Source organism: Phyllobates terribilis, unplaced genomic scaffold, assembly GCF_046119375.1.
Source record: "Phyllobates terribilis strain yellow unplaced genomic scaffold, ASM4611937v1 Scaffold_2__4_contigs__length_985480577, whole genome shotgun sequence".
NCBI classification, from domain to species: domain Eukaryota; kingdom Metazoa; phylum Chordata; class Amphibia; order Anura; family Dendrobatidae; genus Phyllobates; species Phyllobates terribilis.
In genome coordinates this window covers 208,401,955-208,426,501 of record NW_027362762.1, presented here as the reverse complement: position 1 = coordinate 208,426,501, position 24,547 = coordinate 208,401,955, and the positions used below count along the sequence as shown (strand labels likewise).

The following is a 24,547-nucleotide window of genomic DNA, read 5'->3' as shown; positions in this document are numbered from 1 at the left end:
GGGGAAGTTGTCGTGTTGGTCTGGGCCTGATGGAAAAGACAGAAAAAGTGAACGATTCATTCAGAAAGAAAGTCAGCTGTAAGTGACTATATATAACTGTACTGTAATCTCATATTTTCTGCAGGACTGATGTCACCATATGGCGGTAATATCAGTGTTGGTCTTTGTATAGAGATTATTTTTAGTAACAGCACGGTCATCTGCTGAGGTTGCCCTATACCCACACTTAGGGTGCTCCACCATAGTTGTAATCAGGGTTAACTGGTTAGGGCCCACTCAGTTTTGCCTCCCTGAACCAAAACCCTAGCTACGCCTCTGACCTTACCTGCTTCAGCAGTCATCATCTCCCTGGTATTTGGAGGCTAGTCTTTCCAATAAATTTCTTAAATGTGGATATCTTATATGTCTTCTCCATATACAGTGGGAGAAAGTTGAATCATTGCCCCCACTCCTCCCCCCTTGATGCTCCTCCTAAATTTAAAGCCTTGAACAGGATTCCCTTTGTGTCTACTTTTGTGGAACTAAGTTGATGAATTGCAGACATTATTCAACGTCATTGGTCCATACTGGGTAATCGTTATAGTCTATGTCCCTGAATTTAAACAACCCCTGATCTTTTCCTACAGACGGTCGCCTACTGTGGTCTGTGCTGATGTTGGATTTCTGAAGATATATAGACAGACTACTCTGACAGGGAGCCAAAGCAAGGGCCGTCTCCCCTGCTTATATTGCACACTAATGCTTAAAGGGATAAATGTATTCACCCTATTACGAATAAAACATTCTATTAAACACTTTCTAACCTATGACTGTGAATTGGTCATTTACCTTTCATCTTGCCCATGTAAGGCTATGCTCACATGTTCAGTAGTGATCAGTTAGTCCAAATTTTTAGTCCGTTTTTAAATAATGGATATCAGCTGGACCAGTTTTTTATTTTTTAACATTAAAGTCTATGGAAAACAGATCAGTTATTCAGCAATCCCTTTTTCTTTCATTTGTAACGGATCCGTTTTTTTTGCTTAGTGGATCTATTGCACTTTGATTATTCTGTGATGTCATTCTAAATGAACACACCTAAATATGTGTCTGCTGATCTCTAAACTTTTTTTTTTTTTTTTTTTTGCACACGACAAATTAAAAGTTTGTTCACTTTTTTGATATTACCATAGTGTGCTGCCTGTACTTTTTTTGTACTTGTATTAGGTTTCTGGGCTGTAACCTGCAGGCTGGCACCTATTATCTGCTTTTTGTTTTAGCTTGTGCTGCCTCATCTTTTGTGATCCATCTATATTATAGCTACTTTTGCACACCAAAATCTCTCCCCCACAGCCATATAACAAACTGTTTTATGCGGGACAGCTGTGTATGCAATGATATGTTTTTTTTATCTACAACTTTCTTCTCACTTTTTATTCCAATTCTGTATGTATGATGAAAAAGCCATATTTTTAGCATTTTTTTTTTTTTTATGGTGTTCAACGGACACTTTAAATTATGGAATAGTTTTATAGCTCCGGTTGTTCCAGATGCAGAGATACCAATAATCTGTACTTTTTTTTTTTATTAGTTTTATTTTTTACATAAAAATTGCATTAAGTGACAAAACATGTTATTTTTTCGTACTTTAGTATTTTTTTTTTAATATACTTTGTCCTATCATAGGACTTGAACTCTCACTAGGCTGATTGCTTATCTCATACACTGAGTTTCACACTAAGGCCTCATTCAGACTTCAGATTTTTCCATGTACAAGAAAAGCAGACCTATTTTTGGGATCAGAGTGCGGTTCAAGTGTCCTCAGGTTCTCACATGTGGAAGAGGGCGGAGGGAGTTTGTCCACCTTTTCCATTCTGACAGTCCATGAAAATCAGATGCACTCAGATGTCATCCAAATTTAGTCCAATTTTTTTCACGGACCAATAGACTTGCATTGCTGATTTTGATTCTGTCCACACAAAAAAACACCGACATGTGAGTGAAAACCATGGATAGCACTCATCCGCAAAAATCGGAAGTTTGAATGAGGTCTTACAGTAAGTCTGTTAGATCCTGCTTATGACAGTTTACTGCAGTGCTGATGGCGTTAAAGAGCGATGCCCTCCCTGAAATAAGTAGGTATCTTGTAACCGTTGCAGCAGGGTTACAGCTATAATAATATAATATACACCTGACATCCATGGCTGATGGTGTCGACTTTGCTTGTGATCCGGCTCCATCACCACGCCATACAAGTACGGTGGTTTTATACAGAGCGGTCTATGAACATCCTGTTTAGGTTGTACAGGCATATAGAGAGGAGAGGGATTTTTTATTTTTTTTTTTACCATGCTGAGCCCTGTTTTAAAAGAAGAATAAATAGGGGGGTGGACAACCCCTCTTAAAAAGTTCTTTGGGCCTTATCCTCATAAGGATGTGGCCAGTTTTTGTGCCACCAGCACCCCCCCCCCCCTTCTAAGAACCGTAACTTTTTTACTTTTCTGTTGACTTTTTTAGCGGGATGATTTACTTTTTATTACATCATTCATTTTACCATATAATGTATTGAAAAATGGGTGGAAAAATGCAATTCCTTCTTTACTCTTTTGGGTTTGTTTTTACAGCGTTCATTGTGCGGTAAAAATAACCTGGCAATATGAATTTTTGCCGCCATGTTCTGAGATCCTTAAATATTTTATTTTTCTATAGATTGAGCTGTGAGTGGGCTTGTTTTTTTTGCATGTGAGCTGACATTTTTATGGATAGCATTTTGAAGTAGAAAGGATACTTTGACCGCTTTTTATTACATTTTTCATCAGATTTACAAAGACCAGAAAAACTGCATTCTGACGTTTTAATTTTTTTTTTTTTTTTCCCACATTATGGCGTTTTCGTTAGGGGTTAAATGATTTAATATTTTGATAGATAAAACTTTTAACACTATAATATTTGTTCATTTTTTTTCCATTTCTTTATTTTTAACCTTTGAAAAAAGGAGGTGTGATTTGAAAGTTTTGGGATTTTTTTTTCAATGGGAAAGGGGTAAATCCAACCATAAAAACCATTAAGTTAAGACAAGGGAAATTTAAAAAGCTGAAAAAAAGTTGATTTTTTTTTAATGAAATAACTTTTCTACCATTCTATAGGTTTACAATAGAAAAAGGGTATGAAATAACAAGCATTTCCTTATGTACATTTGTGCATACTCAATGTCTGAACAAACATATATACATGACAACCAAATAAGTTTATATACAAACAGTGGCACCAACTTGGATACAAAAATAATAGTGGGTAACATCTGCAGTGATGTAGGCGAGTCTCACATATAAATTATACGAGTCTATGGTTATTGATGTTGCCCTATGCAGGCCTCTATCTCTATGTACACAGCGACGTTCTGTATAGATTCCCATGATAGGTCACTCCAATAATTTAATCAGTACTAGACACAGCTTCAGTTTATCAGGAGGTATGAGAAGTCCAGACTCTACATAAGCAATCATTAGTCAGAGTCGCTGCTACTGCTGGAGGAATCTGTAGACATGACTTCCACATCATCTTCATTTTCTTTGTTGGGCCCTAAAGATTCCATTAAGAAGTCATTGCTGTGGTTTGGAGGCAGCATGTTCATTGAAATATCATTAGTTTGCCATGGGTATTGTGGAGCCAGGACATCTAAAAATGCAAAAAGACAAGTATAAATATGGAAAGTTACAAGTCTTAAATGCTTCTCTACATAGACTGGACAGCGCCTTTTAGGCTAGGGCTACATGATTGTGTGCATCTCGCGACAGCAACTGTAAGGAAAGTCGCAAAACAAAAACTTTTCTTTTCTGACTTGCTGTCACGAATATTTTAGAGCTGTAATTTTGCTGTAACTAAAACAGAGTTGCAGACAAGTTGCATGTGAATCACATGTAACATACATTGAAGTCTATGGCAAGTGTTGCTTCCAACCAGAGAATACGGCAGATTTGGAAACGTTTGAGACTGTGTCACAGTAGGTCGCACCATAGGAAATCATTATATCCAAGTTTGTAATGCGTCACTGAGATTTCAGTGTTGCACAAAACATGTCGTATAGCCCCAGCCTTAAATTAGTAAAATATTATCCCCTAGCCAGTATCCTTTCTTTTAAAAGATCAGTTTGCAAGCTATAGATATTTTTGAATCCATACTATATGTTTGAGCTGTAGTTAGGGATAATATAGAATAGAGCTGGGCAAACTACGGCCCGTGGGCCACATCCAGTCCTCTGGCTGTTTCAGTCCGGCCCGCGGACCAAGACAGTCGAAAAGCTGAAACAGTTGCCCATGGGCCGCACCATGTCCGCTGCCCGTCCACCTCGGCATCCCAATATCACTGCTATATGCTTCCTCAGGAGGCTATGTGGCGGCTCATACTGTATGTATATAGAGAGGGGCTATGTGGCGGCTCATACTGTATGTATATAGAGAATGGTTATGTGGCGGCTTATACTGTATATGTATACTGTAATGATTAAAATCAAAGTCCTTTGTTATTCAATGTTAAAATTAAAGATTAAAAACATCCAGAAACTGTGCAAAAAATATTCGGGGTGAACTCACGCGTTTTGAACAATTCAGTTCTTATTGATAGTAGCCGGCCCCAATGCAGAGCCAGTGTCAGTCAGTGTGGGGGGCACGGTTACATCTGCCGCTCTGTATACTGACTGCTGTGACTGACCCAGCGCTGCCCGCATGACTGAAACCCGAATCCTGCTGAGAGGAATAAAGTTCATTTTCTCCCTACAGTGTTCAGTGCGGGCGCCGGGCAGGTTCAGAACGCTATTAACCTGCAAATTAACTCCATATCTGCAGGTCAATAGCGTTTTTTCTGGTGACAGGTTCCCTTTACCACCAACTGTTATTTCCTGTCTCAGTAGTGTCAAAATCTGTCTTCACTGAAACACAGATTTTACCCATCAGGAGTGAAAGATAAGTCTAGGAGGAAAAAGAAACTGATTTCTCTGATAAGATGTATTACAAAGTTGCTTATTCTCCTGTGTACTATTGATTTATGAAATAAAAGCAAAGGTTACTGTTCAACTCTCAGACAAGTCATTTGTTCAAAAAACTGTGATTTGTTAATTTTAATTGCGATTGGGCTGCAAGAAAAAAAAAAAATCCCAGCTAGGTTGCAAGCAAGTCTCAGTGACATTTGGCTTACACTGAGGTCTACGGTGGTAAGGTCTTGTGCAACGTAAGACCAAAAATTCAACAGGTTGGGATTTTTGGCTACATTTACATCGCGGGCACAGGTGACCACAAAGATAATCATTAGATGCAATATGACACTATGGTCTTCGTATCATGTTAATGGTGTAGCCCTAGTCTTAATTATCACGTAAGTCTTTTTTTAACAGTTACTGTGGTATGCGGCTATTATCAAGAACTGAACAGGTCACAGATAAAACTACTATATGTAATTAGTATTTACATGTAGTGATGGCTAACATCTTACAAGGGCTTACTGCTATATATGTGAACATCTTTAAAAGGGGACCTGTCCGCATGTATTTACATGTGGAAGAAATGGCTGTATAGGGACTGGTCACCAAATAAAAACAACACTTTTTTGTTGTTGAAAACAGACATGCCAAAACTGAGAAATCTAGGAGTACAAACTATATGCAAATCAGGCTGGAAGTGCACTGGGGGTGTGTCAATGCACTTTGGAGATGCCGTCAAAGAGCAATGGCACACCACAGTCTGATTTACATTGATTTGTGCTAAAATTATTATGTTTGACACATTGGGTATCTACAATATCTACAAAAAAGATATAGTTTTTAGTAAGGGACAAGTACTTATACAGGAGTACCACTAGTTCCACATGTACAAAACGGGATGACAGATTCCCTTTATTTATTTAACTTGCAAGTTTTCACATTCAAAAACTGTCCATAGCAAAGAAGCCTTTTCAATTTTTCAAGTTGCACAAACAAAAAGAAAAAAAATATATATATAAATTACCTGGAAGTCTTCCAGCTGCCAAGGCATCCCCTGGTAAATGACCATTGACGCCATTTGTAGGAAGGTTACTCATCTGTCCCAATAAGCCACTCCTCATTTCAAGATCTGTGGGATACGGCCGGCGAGGATCCCCTATAAATAAAAGGAATATTTACAGATAATATAAATATATATATATATATAATATAAAAGTTATAAACAAAACTGAATGAAAATAAAACACCATGGGCCAGATTCATGAAAGCTGCAAGGCTGTGCTTGAATGTTGCAACTTTTCACGTTCTCACGTTATTTTCGCCAATCAACGAGGCAGGCGGGATAGGTGTGTGGCAACCCCGACTCGTCAAATTCAAAGAGTTCACTAAGCCCCAAATCTTACTCCAGTCCCCAAGTGAAGATTTGTGACGAGCTGCACATCACATTTCAGACGCTCCTGATCCATTAAGAGGTATGCGTTATACACGTCGGTCTTCAAGAAGGAGAAATTTAGAGTAGGATGTGCCAAATTCATTAAGAAGCATACAACACTTAATGAATGCACCGCACCTTCTTCAGTGACATGCGTCTCACTCGAAATACAACTCCTCCAATCAGGGATTTGAGCAATATTTCTGGCTTAAAAAATTCTATCAATATTGATAAATTTGATGGGTGAACGTTGCAAAGAAGTCCAACCCTGGCTCCTCCCCAGCTCTGCCCATTTCGACAGAGCTGCCCAACACTGGCAAAAATTGGAATATTTTTGCACAGAAATGTAAAAAATCGTTTTACACCAGTTTTCTGGCATAAACACTTTGATTAATCAGGGCCATAGTGGTATGGCACAATGTCTAATCAATGAGGATTCCAGGGCTGTATTTGGACATACATTAGCCCCACAATTCAGGGATGTAGCAGCAAAGAACCTATCAGGTGATTCACATTGCCCAAACTACACACAGCATCAGATACAGTCTGCGTTATTGCAGATATTTAGGTTTTACTCTGAAACATTGCAGTGCTTCAACTTTGTAAACCCGGCCGATAACTTTGCATCTTGTCTGAGTATTCCAAGAATCCAGTCCCCAGCGGCTTCTCCCCGCCTCACTTCCATACACTGTCAGGTCTCTTCCTATGTGTATAGGTAGAGATCTGTTGGACATACGGCTTGGGACCTGCCTCGGGATAGTTGCCGGTTGGATTTTATAAGCAAGTGTAAACCATACCGAGTTGAAATCAAGCAGACAGTAATTTTTACCTATTAAGGTGCCTTTTAAATAGAAGCCTTTTAAATGACTGGCCAATTAATGATACTTTATTAACAATATTAACTCCCTAATTTTATAAAATTACAAATTGGGGTACAAAAAAAAAAAAAAAATACAAAACGGCATAAACAAGTGAACATAAACTAAAAAAGAATGTATTTACCTGGGACCCATGACAGGGGAGCACACACCGCATTGCTTGCACTAATTCGATGAGCATACTTAATCAACTCTTCAGACGAGATGGAACCTTAAGGGAACAAAAATGAAAAAGTGTACAACACATCACACATACAGACCGCCTAGTAAAATATACTATTCATGTATAGTAGACATTTTTTAACTTCTGTGAAACACACAATAGTATGTGACAGTTGCACTGTGTTAAAAAAATGCTCATCTGCCAAAATATTACGACGGGAGATATTTTACTACTTAAAAAAATAAAGAAAGAAAAAAAAAGCTGATGGCTTAAACGGAGATGCAAATTAGAATCCAGCTTTCAACAACTATTTTTATTTTGGGAGACAGCTCAGTACGGATAGGTGTACAACCATTTCACTTGTTCAAACTGTCAATCTGTGGGAGCACACTACCCTTGAGAACCAGGAAGGCAGATGAGTGGTTGCTTCCTGAAGAAAATGTGAGAACACTCCTTTAAGAGGGTATTCCCATCTTGTAAATTGATGGCATATTGCTAGCTTATGCCATCCCAGCAAAGATCGGTGAAATGCCATCAGGTGTGGGTAATGTGATAATTACATCTGAAACCAGATAAAAAAGGGAGAAGTTGACTCAATCTTTGCATTGTTTGTGTGTGCCACACTAAGCATGGAGAACAGTAAGAGGATAAGAGAACTGTCTGAGGAGTTGAGAACCAAAATTGTTGAAAAATATCAACAATCTCAAGGTTACAAGTCCATCTCCAGAGATCTTGATGTTCCTTTGTACACTGTGCGCAACATAATCAAGAAGTTTACAACCCATGGCACTGTAGGTAATTCTCCCTGGATGGCAGAGAAAAATTAATGAGAGCTTGCAATGCAGGACAGCCCGGACGATGAATAAGCAGCATCAATCAAGTTGCAAAGACATTCAAGCTGTTCTGCAGGCTTAGGGTGCATCAGTGTCAGCGGGAACTATCCATTGACATTTAAATGAAACGCTATGGCAGGAGAGCCAGGAGGAGCCCACTGCTGACACAAACATGAAAAAGCTAGACTGCAGTTTGCCAAAATGTACGTGAGTAAGCCAAAATCCTTCTGGGAAAGAGTCTTGTGGACAGATGAGACCAAGATAGAGCTTTTTGGTAAAGCCATTAAAATCTAACTTTTATTAGGATATTAAAAATTATTTAAACATCCACCGTGCTTGCGTGCAGTCTATCCCCTCTACATACTCATTCAAGGACAGAGCCGGATACTAACGATAATAAAATCTGAATATGCATAACCAAAAGTATTTAAAGTCTTTCCTGTATTTATGACTAATTCAGCAGAGTGTTGCCAGCACCCCACTAATCATTATTGCACAATTCCCTAATACCTCTATTTGTGCACTAATACTTATGCTCCTTCGAGTCAATAAATAAAAGACACTATATTGCTCTTAACCCTGAAACCATAGAAGTCAATTTCCCTACTAATCCCACTACCAGGTAGACATTCACACAGTCCCTTAGATGTCTTGGAATATCTGCGCCTTCTACCTCGGGATATTAGTGTTCTATGACAAAATATAATTATTTCTACAACAGGGACCTCTAATAGTAAACCCTCACCAGGGTTCATGGTTAACACACTGAACTGCCTAAATAGCTCATGGAAACAGCAGCACTTATTTCCCTTTTTCGGTCCAGCCACAGTGTGCGAGATACACATTGTTCATATACAGAAGGCACGTCACCCCTCTGTTATTTATTTCTCAGCTTACTATACCTCATATTAGATTAGGGCTGTTCGTCAGCTGAGACAGTTCTTGTAAAGACTTCCTACAGCATGACCACCTCTTTTGTCTACCTCGACGCATTTTACCCATTCATTTTATGGGTACATCAGGAGGATTTATTACTGTCACTACTATAGACTGTGCTGCCTAATTCATCTCGCTGCACAGAGGCTATTCCTCCCAGCCACTAATATTAGTGCACAAATAGAGGTGTTGGGGAATTGTGCAATAGTGGGGTGCTGGCAACACTCTGCTGAATTAGTCATAAATACAGGAAAGACATTACACACCTATGGTTATGCATATTCAGATTTTATTATCGTTAGTATCTGGCTCTGTCCTTGAATAAGGATTCAGACGGGATAGACTGCACACAAGCACGATGGATGTTTAAATAATTTAATATCCTAATAAAAATTTAGATTTTAATGAAGTTAGTTCACCACAGTCAGTAAGTCTTTAGAATTAGTGGACATTATTATCTTGAGTTTTTGGTCCTCCTTCAGTAACTAGTACTTTTTTGGTAAAGCACATCATTCTACTTTTTACCGAAAGTGGAATGAGACCGACAAAAAAAGAACACAGTACCTACAGTCAAATATGGTGGAGGTTCACAGATGTTTTGGGACTGTTTTGCTGCCTCTTGCACTCGTCGCCTTGACTGATTGCAAGGCATCATGAAATCTGAAGATTACCAATGGATTTTGAGTCGCAATGTGTCAGGAATATTATAAAATATTAATATCAGGGAAATGTTCGTCCATATCTGCCTGAAATAGATGTTCACCCCCCTCCCTTATTCCCCTTCTGCTCAGCACAAAAGCCCCAATTAGCACACGCCTGGGAAATAGTTTATGCAAACCAGGCCAGCCAAGGAGTGTTATAACTTCGTTAGGAAGCAAGTATCTTGTCTCTGAAAAACGCAGAAGGTAATTAAAATGCAGGCTTGCACTAATTTGCGTGTAACTGTTGAAGCTGCTTCCCAGGCCTCAAAGGAAAATTTCTAGACGCACTGACTCCGATATGAAATATGAAATCTTGTGAGTTCCATAGGTCCGACAGTAACGGGACCCATATGTGTAGTGACCAAATCAGCCCAGAAATGTATGGGTAGTTTTCCAGGGCTGTAACCAAAATCAGGGAGCTGTAGCGCAAAAACACCAGAATAGCAGACTGCAGTTATGTGATGTGTGATATCTAAATAAAGATAAAATCATAAGGGGAAAAAAATGGCGTAGTTTGCAAGCTTCAGCGATCAACGAGCGATGAGTTATTGCAGAAGTCAGCGTTTTTAATAAAAAGGTACAGGCTGGAGACCGGCCCACATGATGTCACAACAAGGGGCGTGTGGCCAGATCTCCCCTAGGTATAAGAGAATCTATGGAGAAGACAGGAGCACTCATTGCCAGGGGGGGAATAAGAATTATAAGCAACGGGTCCTGTTCAATAACAGCATAATCTGGAGACCCCCTCCTCCACCTATATTGAATCGTCTCCGCGATCGTATATAGTGTAAGTAAGTTATCTTCTCTTTCCTCCTGTTTATTTTATGTAACTGACTATGTATTTTAATGTCCCCTTTGTAACATCCTTGTATATATTTTTCCTAAACACTGCCTCCCTTTTGGATTAAATATAAAATGTAATAGTTCGGTTTCTTTTGTTCTGTAATCGTTCCCTCCCCCGAAGCCATATACGCTACCAAAACGCAGGCGTCCGGCCAGGCCTGTATTATATTTCAAACTCGGCCGGTGGTGGCAGAGAGTATTAATAATTGGGCTATCGTGAAGCTGACAGTGACCGTACGGAGGGAGTTAAACACGGTTTCCAGGCTGTGGAACCCAGGGTGTTGAGCCATACGCTCACTGGTCGCTTACCGATACCTATGTAGAGAGTAGTCTGGATCGCGTGCTCGCGACTCCGGACGAAATACGGACAGCGTGACGGCACGGTGAGATATTGTGTGATCTCCCCGGTGTCGTCCTGACTGTGTGTGGGTGGAATCCCTGACAAATTGGTGGCAGCGGTGGGATACTGTGTGATCCTGCCGGTGTCGTCTTGACACAATGTAATATCCAGTGTCAGAAAGCTGGGTTTGCGTCCTAGGCCATGGGTCTTCCAGCAGAAGAATGACCCTAAACATACTTCAAGAAGCACCCAGAAATGGATGGAAACAAAGTGCTGGAGAGTTCTGAAGGGACCAGCAATGAGTCCGCACGTAAATTCCATTGAACACCTGTGGACAGATCTTAAAATTGCTGTTGGGAGAAGGCACCCTTCAAATATTTATTTATTTTACTCACTTATATAGCGCCATTAATTTCACAGCGCTTTATAGATGTTATTGGGGCTCACAATCTACATTCCCTATCGGTATGTCTTTGCAGTGTGGGAGGAAACCGGAGAACCCGGAGGAAACCCACGCAAACACGGGGAGAACATACAAACTCCTTGCAGATGTTGTCCTTGGTGGGATTTGAACCCAGGACCCCAGCGCTGCAAGGCTGCAGTGCTAACCACTGAGCCACAGTGCTGCCCATGAGAGACCTGGAGCAGTTTGAAAAAGAAGAATGGTCCAAAATTCCAGTTGAGAGGTGTAAGAAGATTGTTGATTGTTATAGGAAGCGATTGATTGCAGTTATTTTTTCCAAAGGGTGTGCAACCAACTTGTTGAGGGTACCAACAATTTTGTCCAGCCCATTTTTGAGGTTGTGTGTGAAATTATGTCCAATTTGCCTTTTTTTTCTCTTTTTGTGTTGTTACAATAGACACAATGGAAATGAACATGTGTTTAACAAAACATGTGTAATTGCAATAATGTTCTGGGAGAAATACTTCATTTTCTGGAACAATTTCAAGGGTGTCAACACTTTCAGCCATGACTAAGTGGTTAAAGAGCACAAAATGGTCATGGCCGCTGCGGTTACAGCAAGATGTAGGCTGTGCATCCCATCCTCAACTTACGGCTATGGTGCTAGCTCAGCACCTGCTCCTTAAACTGCCACCCACCATATGACACACTATTACGTCATATGATGGAGTTTAAATAGAGGTCAATGAAACTGTAAAACAAAAACTATAATATATCTACTTAACTAATTCTATGCTACTCAATGAAGCCAAACCTAGTATTTTTTGTATGCAAACTATATAATGGACATAATTACATGATTTACCATCATACCATGTCACAGTGACAATGGAGCGTTAAATGATTAGCCCATCCCTATATCATATGAGCAGGATGACTGGTCACCACTTCATATTATAATGTCATATAGTTTGCAAAAAATGATCAGGAAGAGTGAAATTCAGCAGCTTAGGACACAATAAATCAAGCAGATCATTTTAAAATTTACAGCATAAAAACATTAAGGCTGAAATTATTTTATCTCATCTTATCCAATGCAAAACAAGTTTAAATCACCTAGATCCTACTATTCCTGGAAATTGTTAGCAAAGCAAAATTACACTTATACTACAGTGATTATGTTGGCCATAGAGTTCTGTTAATGTTCATGGAATATAACAGAGCAATCGTCATCTGCTTCTGATAGCACTTATAATATTAAAGCACCACTCCAGAGGGTTTTTTTTTATTATTATTATTTTTTTTTAACACTGCACTAGAGTGGTGCAACTAATCCCAGTTCCTTGACCCTAATCTTCTACTTACCCGTCGCAGTCTTCACCTTCTATCGCCTCTGCTGCTGTCCGTGTCCAGCAGTTTGTGTCCTGCCGAATTGCTCTAGTGTTTGCTGGGCGAGACGGAGGTCACTTTTAAATGCAAGTCTATAAGAATCTCATTCTGGCTCCCATAGACTTGCATTGAGAGCTTGTGACATTCAGAAGTTGTGGTCACAAGATGGCGCCACAGGACCAGATCGGCGCCAATAGGTGAAGACGAAGGCTGGTAGGTATAAGATACTATGGTCAGGGACCTTACATTAGAAGCACCACTCCAGCGCTGAAAAAAACCCGCTTGAGTGGTGTTTTAATTCCTGCTTAAGAGCCCAGTAGCCTAGTTATCTACGTCCCGACCACTAACCTTTTCTTGCTTTTTCAATGGATTTCAGCTTTTCTTTTGCCTGGTAAACTGCTGTTGCCTAAAGAAAAAACAAAATTCTTTTTAAATGGCAATATTCAGTAAAGTGCCCAGGCCACAATATTAGTTATAACAGTAAACCTGTGCTCTGTTCCCATCTGTGAGGCAGTCTCCATACCATAGTACGTTGTTTTTGATGTGAAGAAATCACACCAAGCAATGTTATTTTCCCATAAACAAACAAAAAAAACCCCTAAAATCTCATGGTAAAATAAGTACCGTAAATAAGGTCTATTAGTCGCCACCGGAGTACATTGTGCATCCAACCTGGCAAAGTGTTGCGATTTCAGTTTACAACAGAGCTTTATAAGATAAAAATGTTTACACCTTCACAACCATTTAACAACTGCGCTAATTTCATCTTAAAACACAGTAACTCTGCGCTTACGGCATAAGTAAAGATCCAGGCATGCACGCCACAAGACCTCTGAAGGTGTCCTGTGGTATCTGGAAGCAAGATGTTTGCAGCAGCCACTTTTGGGGTAAGTGTATACTGTGCCTATCAGCACCGTCAGGCATATAAGGTGAGAAGGTTACTGCTATGGCCACTGATTGGCTGAAATGGTTAAGAGCTCAATAGGCCAGATTATGAGAAGAGAGTGGCACGAGACGAGGCCAAGGGACAATGGAGTGGCACGGGTTCTGTGGGTGAATATGTGCAATTTAAATACCATTTTTATTAGAACATTGGGATAGAAACCCCCTTTAAAATCTGACAAATAAGCAAATGAAGAAATTTGGTAAAGGGGTAAGTCTATCCTATTAAACAACATCGACTCCTTATTTAGGACATTTAGTAAAGAAAGATGTGGATCAAACATCGGAGTGAGGACCACTAACCAGAATGTGTTCAGCCTCCTTTAGCTGCTTTTGCAGCTGCTGGATATCACAGTCCCTTTTCTCGACGTCTTTTTCCAAAAGCTGCATTTCTTGGTGCACTTTGCCCTGATTGAAAGCCACCTTCATCAGCTCCTGAAACTCCCCATCCTTTTGAATTAATAACTCTAAAATCTGAAATCAGAGCAAACAGCAGAGTTTTAGCACAGAACTTTAGGTCTCTCCCGCTATACAAGTAAATTATGGGTACATTTTATATAATGGAAATGATGTGCTGTGTTACTCAGTAAGGCTATACATGCCACTTGTTTTGATAATACAGAAGTATGTTATACTGCAAAACCAATAAAAGCACATTGGTGCACCTCCCTTCCCCCACCAGGACATCCTAGAGAGAGAGGTACAATTATACACTGCTCAAAAAAATAAAGGGAACACTAACACATTCTAGATCTGAATGAATGAAATATTCTCATTGAATACTTTGTTCTGTACAAAGTTGAATGTGCTGACCACAAAATCAGACAAAAATCAACAATGGAAATCAAATTTATTAACCAATGGAGGCCTGGATTTGGAGTCACCCCCAAAATTAAAGTGGAAAAACACACTACAGGCTGATCCAACTTTGATGTAATGTCCTTAAAACAAGTCAAAATGAGGCTTAGTATTGTGTGTGGCCTCCACGTGCCTGTATGACCTCCCTACAACGCATGGGCATGCTCCTGAGGAGGTTGCGGATGGTCTCATGTGGGATCTCCTCCCAGACCTGGACTAAAGCATCCGCCAACTCTTGGACAGTCTGTGGTGCAATGTGACATTGGTGGATGGAGCGAGACATGATGTCCCAGACGTGCTCAATCGGATTCAGGTCTGGGGAACGGGCGAGCCAGTCCATAGCTTCAATGCCTTCATCTTGCAGGAACTGCTGACACACTCCAGCCACATGAGGTCTGGCATTGTCCTGCATTAGGAGGAACCCAGGGGCAACCGCACCAGCATATGGTCTCACAAGGGGTCTGAGGATCTCATCTCGGTACCTAATGGCAGTCAGGCTACCTCTGGCGAGTACATGGAGGGCTGTGCGGCCCTCCAAAGAAATGCTACCCCACACCATTACTGACCCACTGCCAAACCGGTCATGCTGAAGGATGTTGCAGGCAGCAGATCGCTCTCCACGGAGTCTCCAGACTCTGTCACATGAGCTCAGTGTGAACCAGCTTTCATCTGTGAAGATCACAGGGCGCCAGTGGCGACTTTGCCAAAACTGGTGTTCTGTGGCAAATGCCAAGCGTCCTGCATGGTGTTGGGCTGTCAGCACAACCCCCATCTGTGGACGTCGGGCCCTCATACCACCCTCATGGAGTCGGTTTCTAACCGTTTGTGCAGACACATGCACATTTGGGCCTGCTGGAGGTCATTTTGCAGGGCTCTGGCAGTGCTCCTCCTATTCCTCCTTGCACAAAGGCGGAGGTAGCGGTACTGCAGCTGGGTTGTTGCCCTCCTACGGCCCCCTCCACGTCTCCTGGTGTACTGGCCTGTCTCCTGGTAGCGCCTCCAGCCTCTGGACACTACGCTGACAGACACAGCAAACCTTCTTGCCACAGCTTGCATTAATGTGCCATCCTGGATGAGCTGCACTACTTGAGCAACTTCTGTGGGTTGTAGAGTCCGTCTCATGCTACCACGAGTGTGAAAGCACAACCAACATTCAAAAGTGACCAAAACATCAGCCAGAAAGCATTGGTACTGAGATGTGGTCTGTGGTCCCCACCTGCAGAACCACTCCTTTATTGAGTGTGTCTTGATAATTGCCAATAATTTCCATCTATTGTCTATTCCATTTGCACAACAGCATGTGAAATTGATTGTCAGTGTTGCTTCCTAAGTGGACAGTTTGATTTCCCAGAAGTTTGATTTACTTGGAGTTATATTCTGTTGTTTAAGTGTTCCCTTTATTTTTTTGAGCAGTGTAGATATATTCAATAAGAAATGCAATACAGCAATAAAACACCAGGAGAAGATGCGAAGACTCAGCACTGGATCCATCCACCATAGGAATCCACTGAAAAAGAAAAACTACACTGCAGTTTACATTTTTTTTGCAGTGGCTCTCTACATAGGAAAGCAAAGTCTGTAGTTAAATAAATAAACAGTATACATACAAATAACAAAAAAGTACAAGAGTGTTCTTTGTAAATAGGGGGTCCTGATAAATGGGGGGGGGAATACAGTTATGGAAACGCTCCTGCCTCCTAAGTGTCCACGTAGCGTTCGAATCATCTCTTTTTTTACCAGTTGTAAGCAGCAGGTTCAGTAAGAGCAGGATTCCTGCTTCGGTTTTCTTAGAATGTTTTTAGACTACTTTTACCTGATTTTCTTCTCCAGGTTGACTTAGTTTCTGACTCCTTGAAAGCGCCAATAGCTCGATCAGCTCTCTGAAAGACATTTACAATAAGACCGTTACAATATTAAATAAATCAGCTAATGAGGTCTATGCGCACACAAGCTGTAGGCACGGTGCTATAGATCGGGCACCGCCAGGAACAGCGGATATCATTGTACACCATGGTTCCTGCACTGACACTAACACCTCTTGAAATGAAAAACTGCCGCCAGTTGGAAAATAAATAATCTATAATTTTCATTCCTTCATATTTTATGAGCTTTTAGCTAGTAAAAAGCAAATACAAGTTCAAATACTAATTTAACTGGACAATTTTAACTCTTCTCACAGATGGGATGTTGTCCACACTACCTGCACAGTATATATATATGGAGCAGACTCAGCCCCAATGGAGCAGAAGGGTGCATGCTCAACTGCAGATCTAGTCTCTCACCAGTCATATGAGAATGAATGGGGCCCCCAGATACACTGATTCTAGTGATTGATAGGGGTCACAGAAGAGAAGGAGAGGCACTGATAAAGCATTAACCACCCATAAAAGGACGTATTAAAGGGGTGTTTCACTTCTGCGATGTTTAGCACCTATCCACAGGAGGGGTCCACAGTATCAGACCGGTGGGGGGCAGAAACCTGTCACCCCCAGCAATCAGCAGAGGCCAGGTGTAAACAGCGCTCAAAATAGAGCACCACAGCACTGTATATCACATAGTGGTTGCTGCCAGGTACTACAGAACGCTCTTATTCAAACGATAGTAGCTGAGCTGCAGTATCCAGCAGTGGCCACTACACAGTGTATGGCGCTGTGGTGCTCCGCTTTGTGAGCTGTTTACGGATGCCAGAGATGAGAACTGATCAGTGTCGGATCCTAAAGCCCCCATCACACTAAGCGAGATCACTGCTGAGTCACAAGTTTTGTGACGCAACAGCGACATCAGCAGCGATCTCGCCACGTTTGACACGTAGCAGCGACCAGGCCCCTGCTGTGAGATCGCTGGTGGTGTCGAAATGGCCTGGACCATTTTTTGATCGTTGAGGTCCCGCTGGGTAGCATGCATCGGTGTGTTTGACACCTTACCAACGACCTCGTTGGCGACTCAGAACTGAGAAGTCGTCCCTCATCGAGGTCTGAATTGTTAGAGTAGCTGCTATGTGACAGGGTCCCAACGACCCCGTCCCAACGACCGCCGACATCGTTATACAGGTCGTTACGGGTCGCCGTATCGTTGCTGCATCGTTGGGAAGATCTGACTGTTTGACATCTCACCAGTGACCATATAGCGACGCAGCAACAATCCCTGCCAGATCGTATGGTTTTCGGGATCGCTGTAGCGTCGCTAAGTGTGACGTTGCCTTACCTGATGGAGGCTCTGATCACACCTGCGCTGTGCCTGTACTTTATATCCCACTGTGTAATAATGACCTCCATCGTTTTACCATCAATTAGGGGATCTGTGGCAGTGGTCCTGCAGGAGTCCCCAGTGCAATCAATGGGATCCATAACATATAGATCACATTTGTCTTGGGGACCATCAGAAGCATCACGTCAGAGGACTGGATAATATTACATGGGGAGAGCTGTGAACTAGTGATGGGTAGCTCCTGAACGAGCCGGCTCTAAGAGCCAGCTCTTTATAGTGAATCATATGAGTCGGCTCCTGGCAGGGAGCCAATTGAAATTTAAACGGCTCTTTGCCAGTTCACGTTCCACAGTCAGTCCCCTCTTGCCCCGCCCCTCCCTCCCCTCTGGCCCCGCCCCTCCCGGCCCCTCCCTCCCAGCAGTAGTCACTCTGATCTTATCCAGGAGACTGAGAATGCCTGCTCCTCCTGCTGCCGCACATAGCACTGACTCACAGCCCCGCCCCCCTCCAATCTGTGACAAGCAAGCAGCAGTCAGGCACTTTATTAAAGGAACACTGACATCTGGATTTAGCCTGATTATAGTTATTTACCGCCAGCTTGTAAATCCTCGCTGAGCGAGGGAGAAACAGTGGATGTAAATGTGCGTCCCTTGTTCTCTCTCATTCACTTGAATGGAAGAGAACAAATGATCCAGCGATGCATATGGGCAGGGCAGATAAGGATCTCCTCTGCAAACATACCATTGCTGGATTGAGCATCACTGGATCGCAGGCTCGGGTGCTGCATGGTCCATGCGGTCAGTCAGCGAGCGCTGGCCGACAACATGGTCGCATCCTGTGTGTCTTTTGCTGAATAGGACTCCGGCACAGGACAACTTCCATGGAAACCCATGTAAACAGTGACATAGGTTTTTATGGAATACCAGCAGGATTGAAGCAGAATTTTTAAAATAAGTATATGGAGAATATACCTATTTTAAAAAGTTCTCTTCAATTAATGGCACTAATGCCCATGTGATCCAACCCCTTTAATGACATTATATTAGTGATGGCAAAAGACATTGGTCCTTGATGGGACACCAAAAAAACAGTCTTTTCCAAAACAGATAATAACAGAAGAAATAAACTGAATCAGTCCATCCAAGCTATGGCACTTAGTTTATCTATCCAATGGGCCCTAAAGACAATTTTAGGCTGCCTTCACACTTTGTGGATTTGCAGCGGAGTTTCCATGCAGATCATCAGCGTGGAAATTCCATGGCATTTACAGAAGCAAACAGTGGCAATGGTTTATATCCAAAACACATTCTCACTTCGTGGAAAAATTCAGCATCTGACATGAGGTGTGAAATTGGCTTCAGCAGCAGCATGTCAGTATGTGCAGAACATCCGATATGCGAAATTCATTGCAGTCAATGGAATTCCGCAGCAAATTCCTTATCTAAATCCGCCTGGATGCAGATGCGACATTTGACACTGCAGTTTTGCTGCAGACTGTTTGCAGCAGACAGCCCACAGCGAACTTACCAAGTGTGAAGGTAGCTTTAAAATGTGGCACTGATAATTAGTATCTTGTTGCTATTTTGCATGTTCATTTTGTGTTTGTTAAAGTTTTTACAGCAAATAATATAAAATCTGGTTATTCTGGAAACTATTCTGTTTTATGTCATAAATTGGCACATGTGTAGATTTTTACTAAAAGGTATACAATCATGGGTTAAAACATACCAGAATTTGGCTTCAAATTTAAAGCCAAAAGGTAATAGGAAATGAAGAGCCATTTTCGGAGCCAAAAGAGCCGGCTCACCAAAAAATCGCATTTTACCCATCACTACTGTGAACAGTTCTTCCAGGGCTGATCATAGCTCTTCCATGTGCACTGACTATACCCGTACTGTATATGTGGACCGGGAGCACCAGTCACTGGGAACCAGCAGCAATACCTGTGTATAGACCTATATACGGACGTACAGCTGATGCTTACACAGGTGCAGCGAACGCAACACTGTGCGGTGACAGCGCCGCCGAGCTTACCTGGCCAGCACCTCCAGGTCGTCCAGCACACTCACTAACTTTTCTTTCGTGCTCTTCTCCGTGGCCGCCATTACAGCTCTGGGCTCCCAGTATGCACTGCGGCAAGCAGCTCACCGGTCTGGAAAAGAGGCGACAACCGCTGAGAAGAAGGTTGGCGTTTTACAACAGCGCCACCTGCTGGTAGTTCGGCTGTGATTGCGCAGTCGTGGCTGTCTAGAATTCCCTCATGTAGAGATGAAGGATTCTGTCCTGTAGCGGAGTCTGACATTTACATAGCAGATAAGAATCAGTCACGGTTATTTTCCTTTGTGTGTATGGATGGATCAATAGTGTAAATTCCGAATAAAAAGGGAACAGATTTGTCTCAAGTATGAGAGTGATGCAAAAACAAGATATAAGGACCCAGGAGACCCCGCAGGATGGCTGCAGGTGTCAGAGGAAGGGTCTGAGGATGGACCCTGGAGAAGTGGAAACGTGACCTGCGGAGTGATGGATCACACTGATGGACGAGTTTGGTGAACGCCAGGAATGTCACCAGCCTGACTGCATTGTGCCAGCTGTAAAGAGCAGCATGATGTAGGGGCAGAGACCCTGCCCATAGCTCCCAACCATCCTGGTTTCCGGGGGACTGTCCCGCTTTGAGGGTTCAGTCCTGCGTCCCGTCACGACCTCACCTCTCTCCGACGTTCTCATCGCTCTGTAGCTTCCCCTCTTCCTCCTCGTGGGGGTAAGGGCTGATCATCTCTTATTGCATAAATTAAATTATACATTCACATCTTCTCACTCCTGATATCTGTCTCACCCGGGAATTGAACTCACAAATCACATCCGTAACGGCAGCGTTTTGGACGCCGCTCACCTACGCTGCATCCAAAACACTGTTGTACATTAGAAGCACAGTGGATGGATTTATAGAAATCCCACACCCACTGTGCTTCTGTCTGACGCTGCGTAAACTCGCCAGCGGCGTGGATTTACGAGTCACAGCACGTCAATTTCTGTAGTGGAGACGCTGGTCTCCACTATGAAATTTGCACAATAGAATCATATTGGACGCAGTAACTCCACATGGTTCAGTGAACACATGCGGATTTACCTGCATGATTAGAACGCAGCGTTTAGGACGCAGCGAGAATACACTGCGTCCAAAGCGCTGCTGTTCCTGATCGTGGTAATGTAGCCTAAAAGTATTAAAAATAATAAGCAATTACATTTTTTAGTGTCTACTCAGGTCTTGCACTCACAGCCTTCACATTACAAATAGATGGGAGCTTTAGTGTGTTGAACCACAAGCTCCAGTGGTATAATGAGGAGGATACCATGTACTTGATCTGTACTGCAGAATCTGACTATAGGCTGATAGAACTGATAGGGATACACTGCTGTGTGCAATGTATGGATTTCTATTCTACAGGGAGAATCCAGGTATGTGCCCACAATGCGTACCAGCCTGCGGCCCCAACACTGCAGAATAGCCGTCGGCGGCTTCCGCTCAATATGCAAATGAGTGGCGCCATTTTTTTTTTCACCTGCGGACTTTCGTCATAGATGTTAGGTCTATGGAGAAAGCCCGCATGCAGATCCGCAAGAGACACTGACATGCTGCGGTCTGGTAAGACGCGCCACATGTCAATTTCCGCGGGTGTATGGAGACGCATACACTGTGTTCCAAATTATTATGCAAATAATATTTTCTCAGATTTTCCCAAATTACCTATATGAATTGCAGTCATTGTAATTTTCCAGTCAAATAACTATTAGAGTACAATTGAAAGGTTTTTGTACAAACTGCCTATGATAATAGTATATTTTTTAAAAAATAAAAAACTCAAACTGCACTCAAAATGCATGTTCCAAATTATTATGCACAGCAGAGTTTTCAACCTTTTCATTTTAATAAAGAACAAAAAAATGTTCATTTTTGAAATTATAAGCATTAGCAGGTTATTACAAACTGAAATCAAACAGTTTTCAACTCAAAACTTTATTCTAGGTGATGTTACATTTGCACATAGGACCCCTTGTTCGAAAGGAGCTTCTGAACTCTCTCGTCCATTGAATTTGTCAGGTTTTGGATGGTTTCTGCTTCAATTGTTTTGCATGAGGACAGAATACCCTCCCAGAGCTGTTGCTTAGATGTGAACTGCCTCCCGCCATCATAGACACTCCTTTTGATGATGCTCCAGAGGTTCTCAATGGGTTTGAGGTCAGGGGAGCATGGGGGTCACACCATAAGTTTGTCCCCTTTTATGCCCATAGCAGCCAGAGATGCAGATGTGTTATGTGCAGCATGAGACGGGGCATTATCATGCATGAAAATGATCTTGCTGCGGAATGCATGGTTCTTCTTCTTGAACCATGGAAGGAAGTGCTGTTTGAGAAACTCAACATACATTATGGAGTTCATCTTTACCCCTTCAGGGATCCTAAAAGGGCCGACAATCTCTCTCCCCATGATTCCAGCCCAAAACATTACTCCACCTCCTCCTTGTTAGCGCCGTAGCCGTGTTTGCATGGGGTGTCCATCAACCAGCCATCCTCCACTCCATCCATCTGGACCATCGAGATCATTTCATGCATGATAATGCCCCGTCTCATGCTGCACATAACACATCTGCATCTCTGGCTGCTATGGGCATAAAAGGGGACAAACTTATGGTGTGGCACCCATGCTCCCCTGACCTCAACCCCATTGAGAACCTCTGGAGCATCATCAAAACGAGTGTCTATGATGGCGGGAGGCAGTTCACATCTAAGCAACAGCTCTGGGAGGGTATTCTGTCCTCATGCTAAACAATTGGAAGCAGAAACCATCCAAAACCTGACAAATTCAATGGACGAGAGAGTTCAGAAGCTCCTTTCGAACAAGGGGTCCTATGTGCAAATGTAACATCACCTAGAATAAAGTTTTGAGTTGAAAACTGTTTGATTTCAGTTTGTAATAACCTGCTAAAGCTTATAATTTCAAAAATGACCATTTTTTTGTTCTTTGTTAAAATGAAAAGGTTGAAAACTCTGCTGTGCATAATAATTTGGAACATGCATTTTGAGTGCAGTTTGAGTTTTTTATTTTTTAAAAAATATACTGTTATAGGCAGTTTGTACAAAAACCTTTCAATTGTACTCTAATAGTTATTTGACAGGAAAATTACAATGACTGCAATTCATATAGGTAATTTGGGAAAATCTGAGAAAATATTATTTGCATAATAATTTGGACCACAGTGTAGTGGACATGGAATTTCTACAAGTCCATCCACTATACTGTAACATCCGGGCGCTGCGGGTTTGACACTGCATAAACACACAGCATCAAACCCACAGCGGCTCCTGATCGTGTGCATACACCCTAAGAGATTTTTTCATCTTATAAAATTACTAAAAAAATAATAATGAAAAACACCAGATAATGAAAAAAAAGTTATTTTTAATGCATTTATTTTAAATAATAAACATCATAAATCAGCAAATAGCATGGACATATTTGGTGTTCCTGTAATCGTAACGACCTGCACAACACAGCGATCAGATTATTTATGGGGATCGGTAAAGGACGTAAAAAATAGCATAATTTATATGTTTCTTTATTCAATCGATAAAAATGTAATAAAACGGTAATGCTGAGGCCGTGTTCACACGTAGCATAAATGCTGCGTTCTTTCCGTTGCTTTTTTTCTGCAGATGTCCGCACCAGACAACGCAGTAACAATCTTCTCTGATTAAGGCATCTTTACTGCGTTTCTTTTATGCGTTTTCCCGCTTATTTGATGCTATTTTGGGGCAGATATGAAGCAGAGTTTTTAACGCTTTTAACAGTACAGGAAAGCTTTGATTCTTATTGTGGCGTTTGGTGCGGATCCTGCAGAAAACAAAAAACACAGTATTTCTGCAACGTGTGAACACGGCCTTACAGGCACAAAAAGCCGGATGTCGTATAGTGAAGCTACATAAAGATGAGAAAGTTCTGGCGGGTCCGACTGAATGAGGGAACAAAAAATAATCCACAACTAGAGATGTGCAGGCAGCACAGATGACGTTGCGCTGCCCTGGATGATTAAAAGCCGCCGGGGACACCGGATGGTTAGAGATTCACGGTCTCCTGTGCATCCGCCAGGTTCCACTGACCTGGATGCTGGACCAGAGACCCAGGAATCCATCCGCTCATCTCTAGTCCCAGCTGTCCCGGATACAGCGGACAGTCCTGGATTTGAGTCTACGCCCTGCAGTCTCGGGCGTCTGCTGAATGCCCCTCATTACCTGCGCCCCTCTGGCAACTCCTCCTGCCAGGGGAGAAAGAAATGGTAAATGGATGTGGATTTGGGTGTGGCGAAAATTTGCTTTGTTGAGAGGTATGCCTGCCATGTGTCACTTACTGGTCTGATGGCAGCAGTTTTGATAAAACCACTTTGCTGCAGATCTACTAGTTCTCTCAGTTCTCTGAATGCTGAGCTCTGTATAACCCCGAATTGCATATTTAAAAGACTATGGATCAGGGCCGCCATCAGGGCATTACTGGCCTTACTGGTGTATGGGGCCCGGGCCACCCTTCGTTTGCTTCTACTCACCGGGCTCCAGGGTCAGTGGTGGGTTGCAGCGCACATCTCATCGGCAAAGGCATTTTTCCTGGAGCTTCA

At 42.1% G+C, this 24,547-nt stretch overlaps 1 protein-coding gene across 1 annotated transcript; it reads right to left on the bottom strand.

Annotated features, from left to right (window-relative positions):
• Positions 1–1,603: 1,603 nt before the first annotated feature.
• On the bottom strand, positions 1,604–20,073 carry MED4 (mediator complex subunit 4). Its single transcript, XM_073663833.1, has 7 exons — positions 19,914–20,073; positions 16,486–16,552; positions 14,118–14,288; positions 13,221–13,278; positions 7,389–7,475; positions 5,979–6,110; positions 1,604–3,657 (listed from the first exon to the last, which is right to left on the bottom strand). The coding sequence occupies exons 1-7, from the start codon at positions 19,982–19,984 to the stop codon at positions 3,485–3,487; spliced, it is 759 nt and encodes a 252-aa protein (XP_073519934.1). The 5' UTR covers positions 19,985–20,073; the 3' UTR covers positions 1,604–3,484.
• Between the last annotated feature and the right edge of the window lie 4,474 nt (positions 20,074–24,547).

Coding starts and splice junctions, on each gene's coding strand:
- MED4 (XM_073663833.1), bottom strand. CDS start 19,984: ATGGCGGCCACGGAGAAGAGCACGAAAGAAAAGTTAGTGAGTGTGCTG. Junction 16,553..19,913: donor GACCTGGAGGTGCTGGCCAG/GTAAGCTCGGCG, acceptor AATGTCTTTCAG/AGAGCTGATCGAGCTATTGG. Junction 13,279..14,117: donor AGGAGGCTGAACACATTCTG/GTTAGTGGTCCT, acceptor TTTTTTCTTTAG/GCAACAGCAGTTTACCAGGC.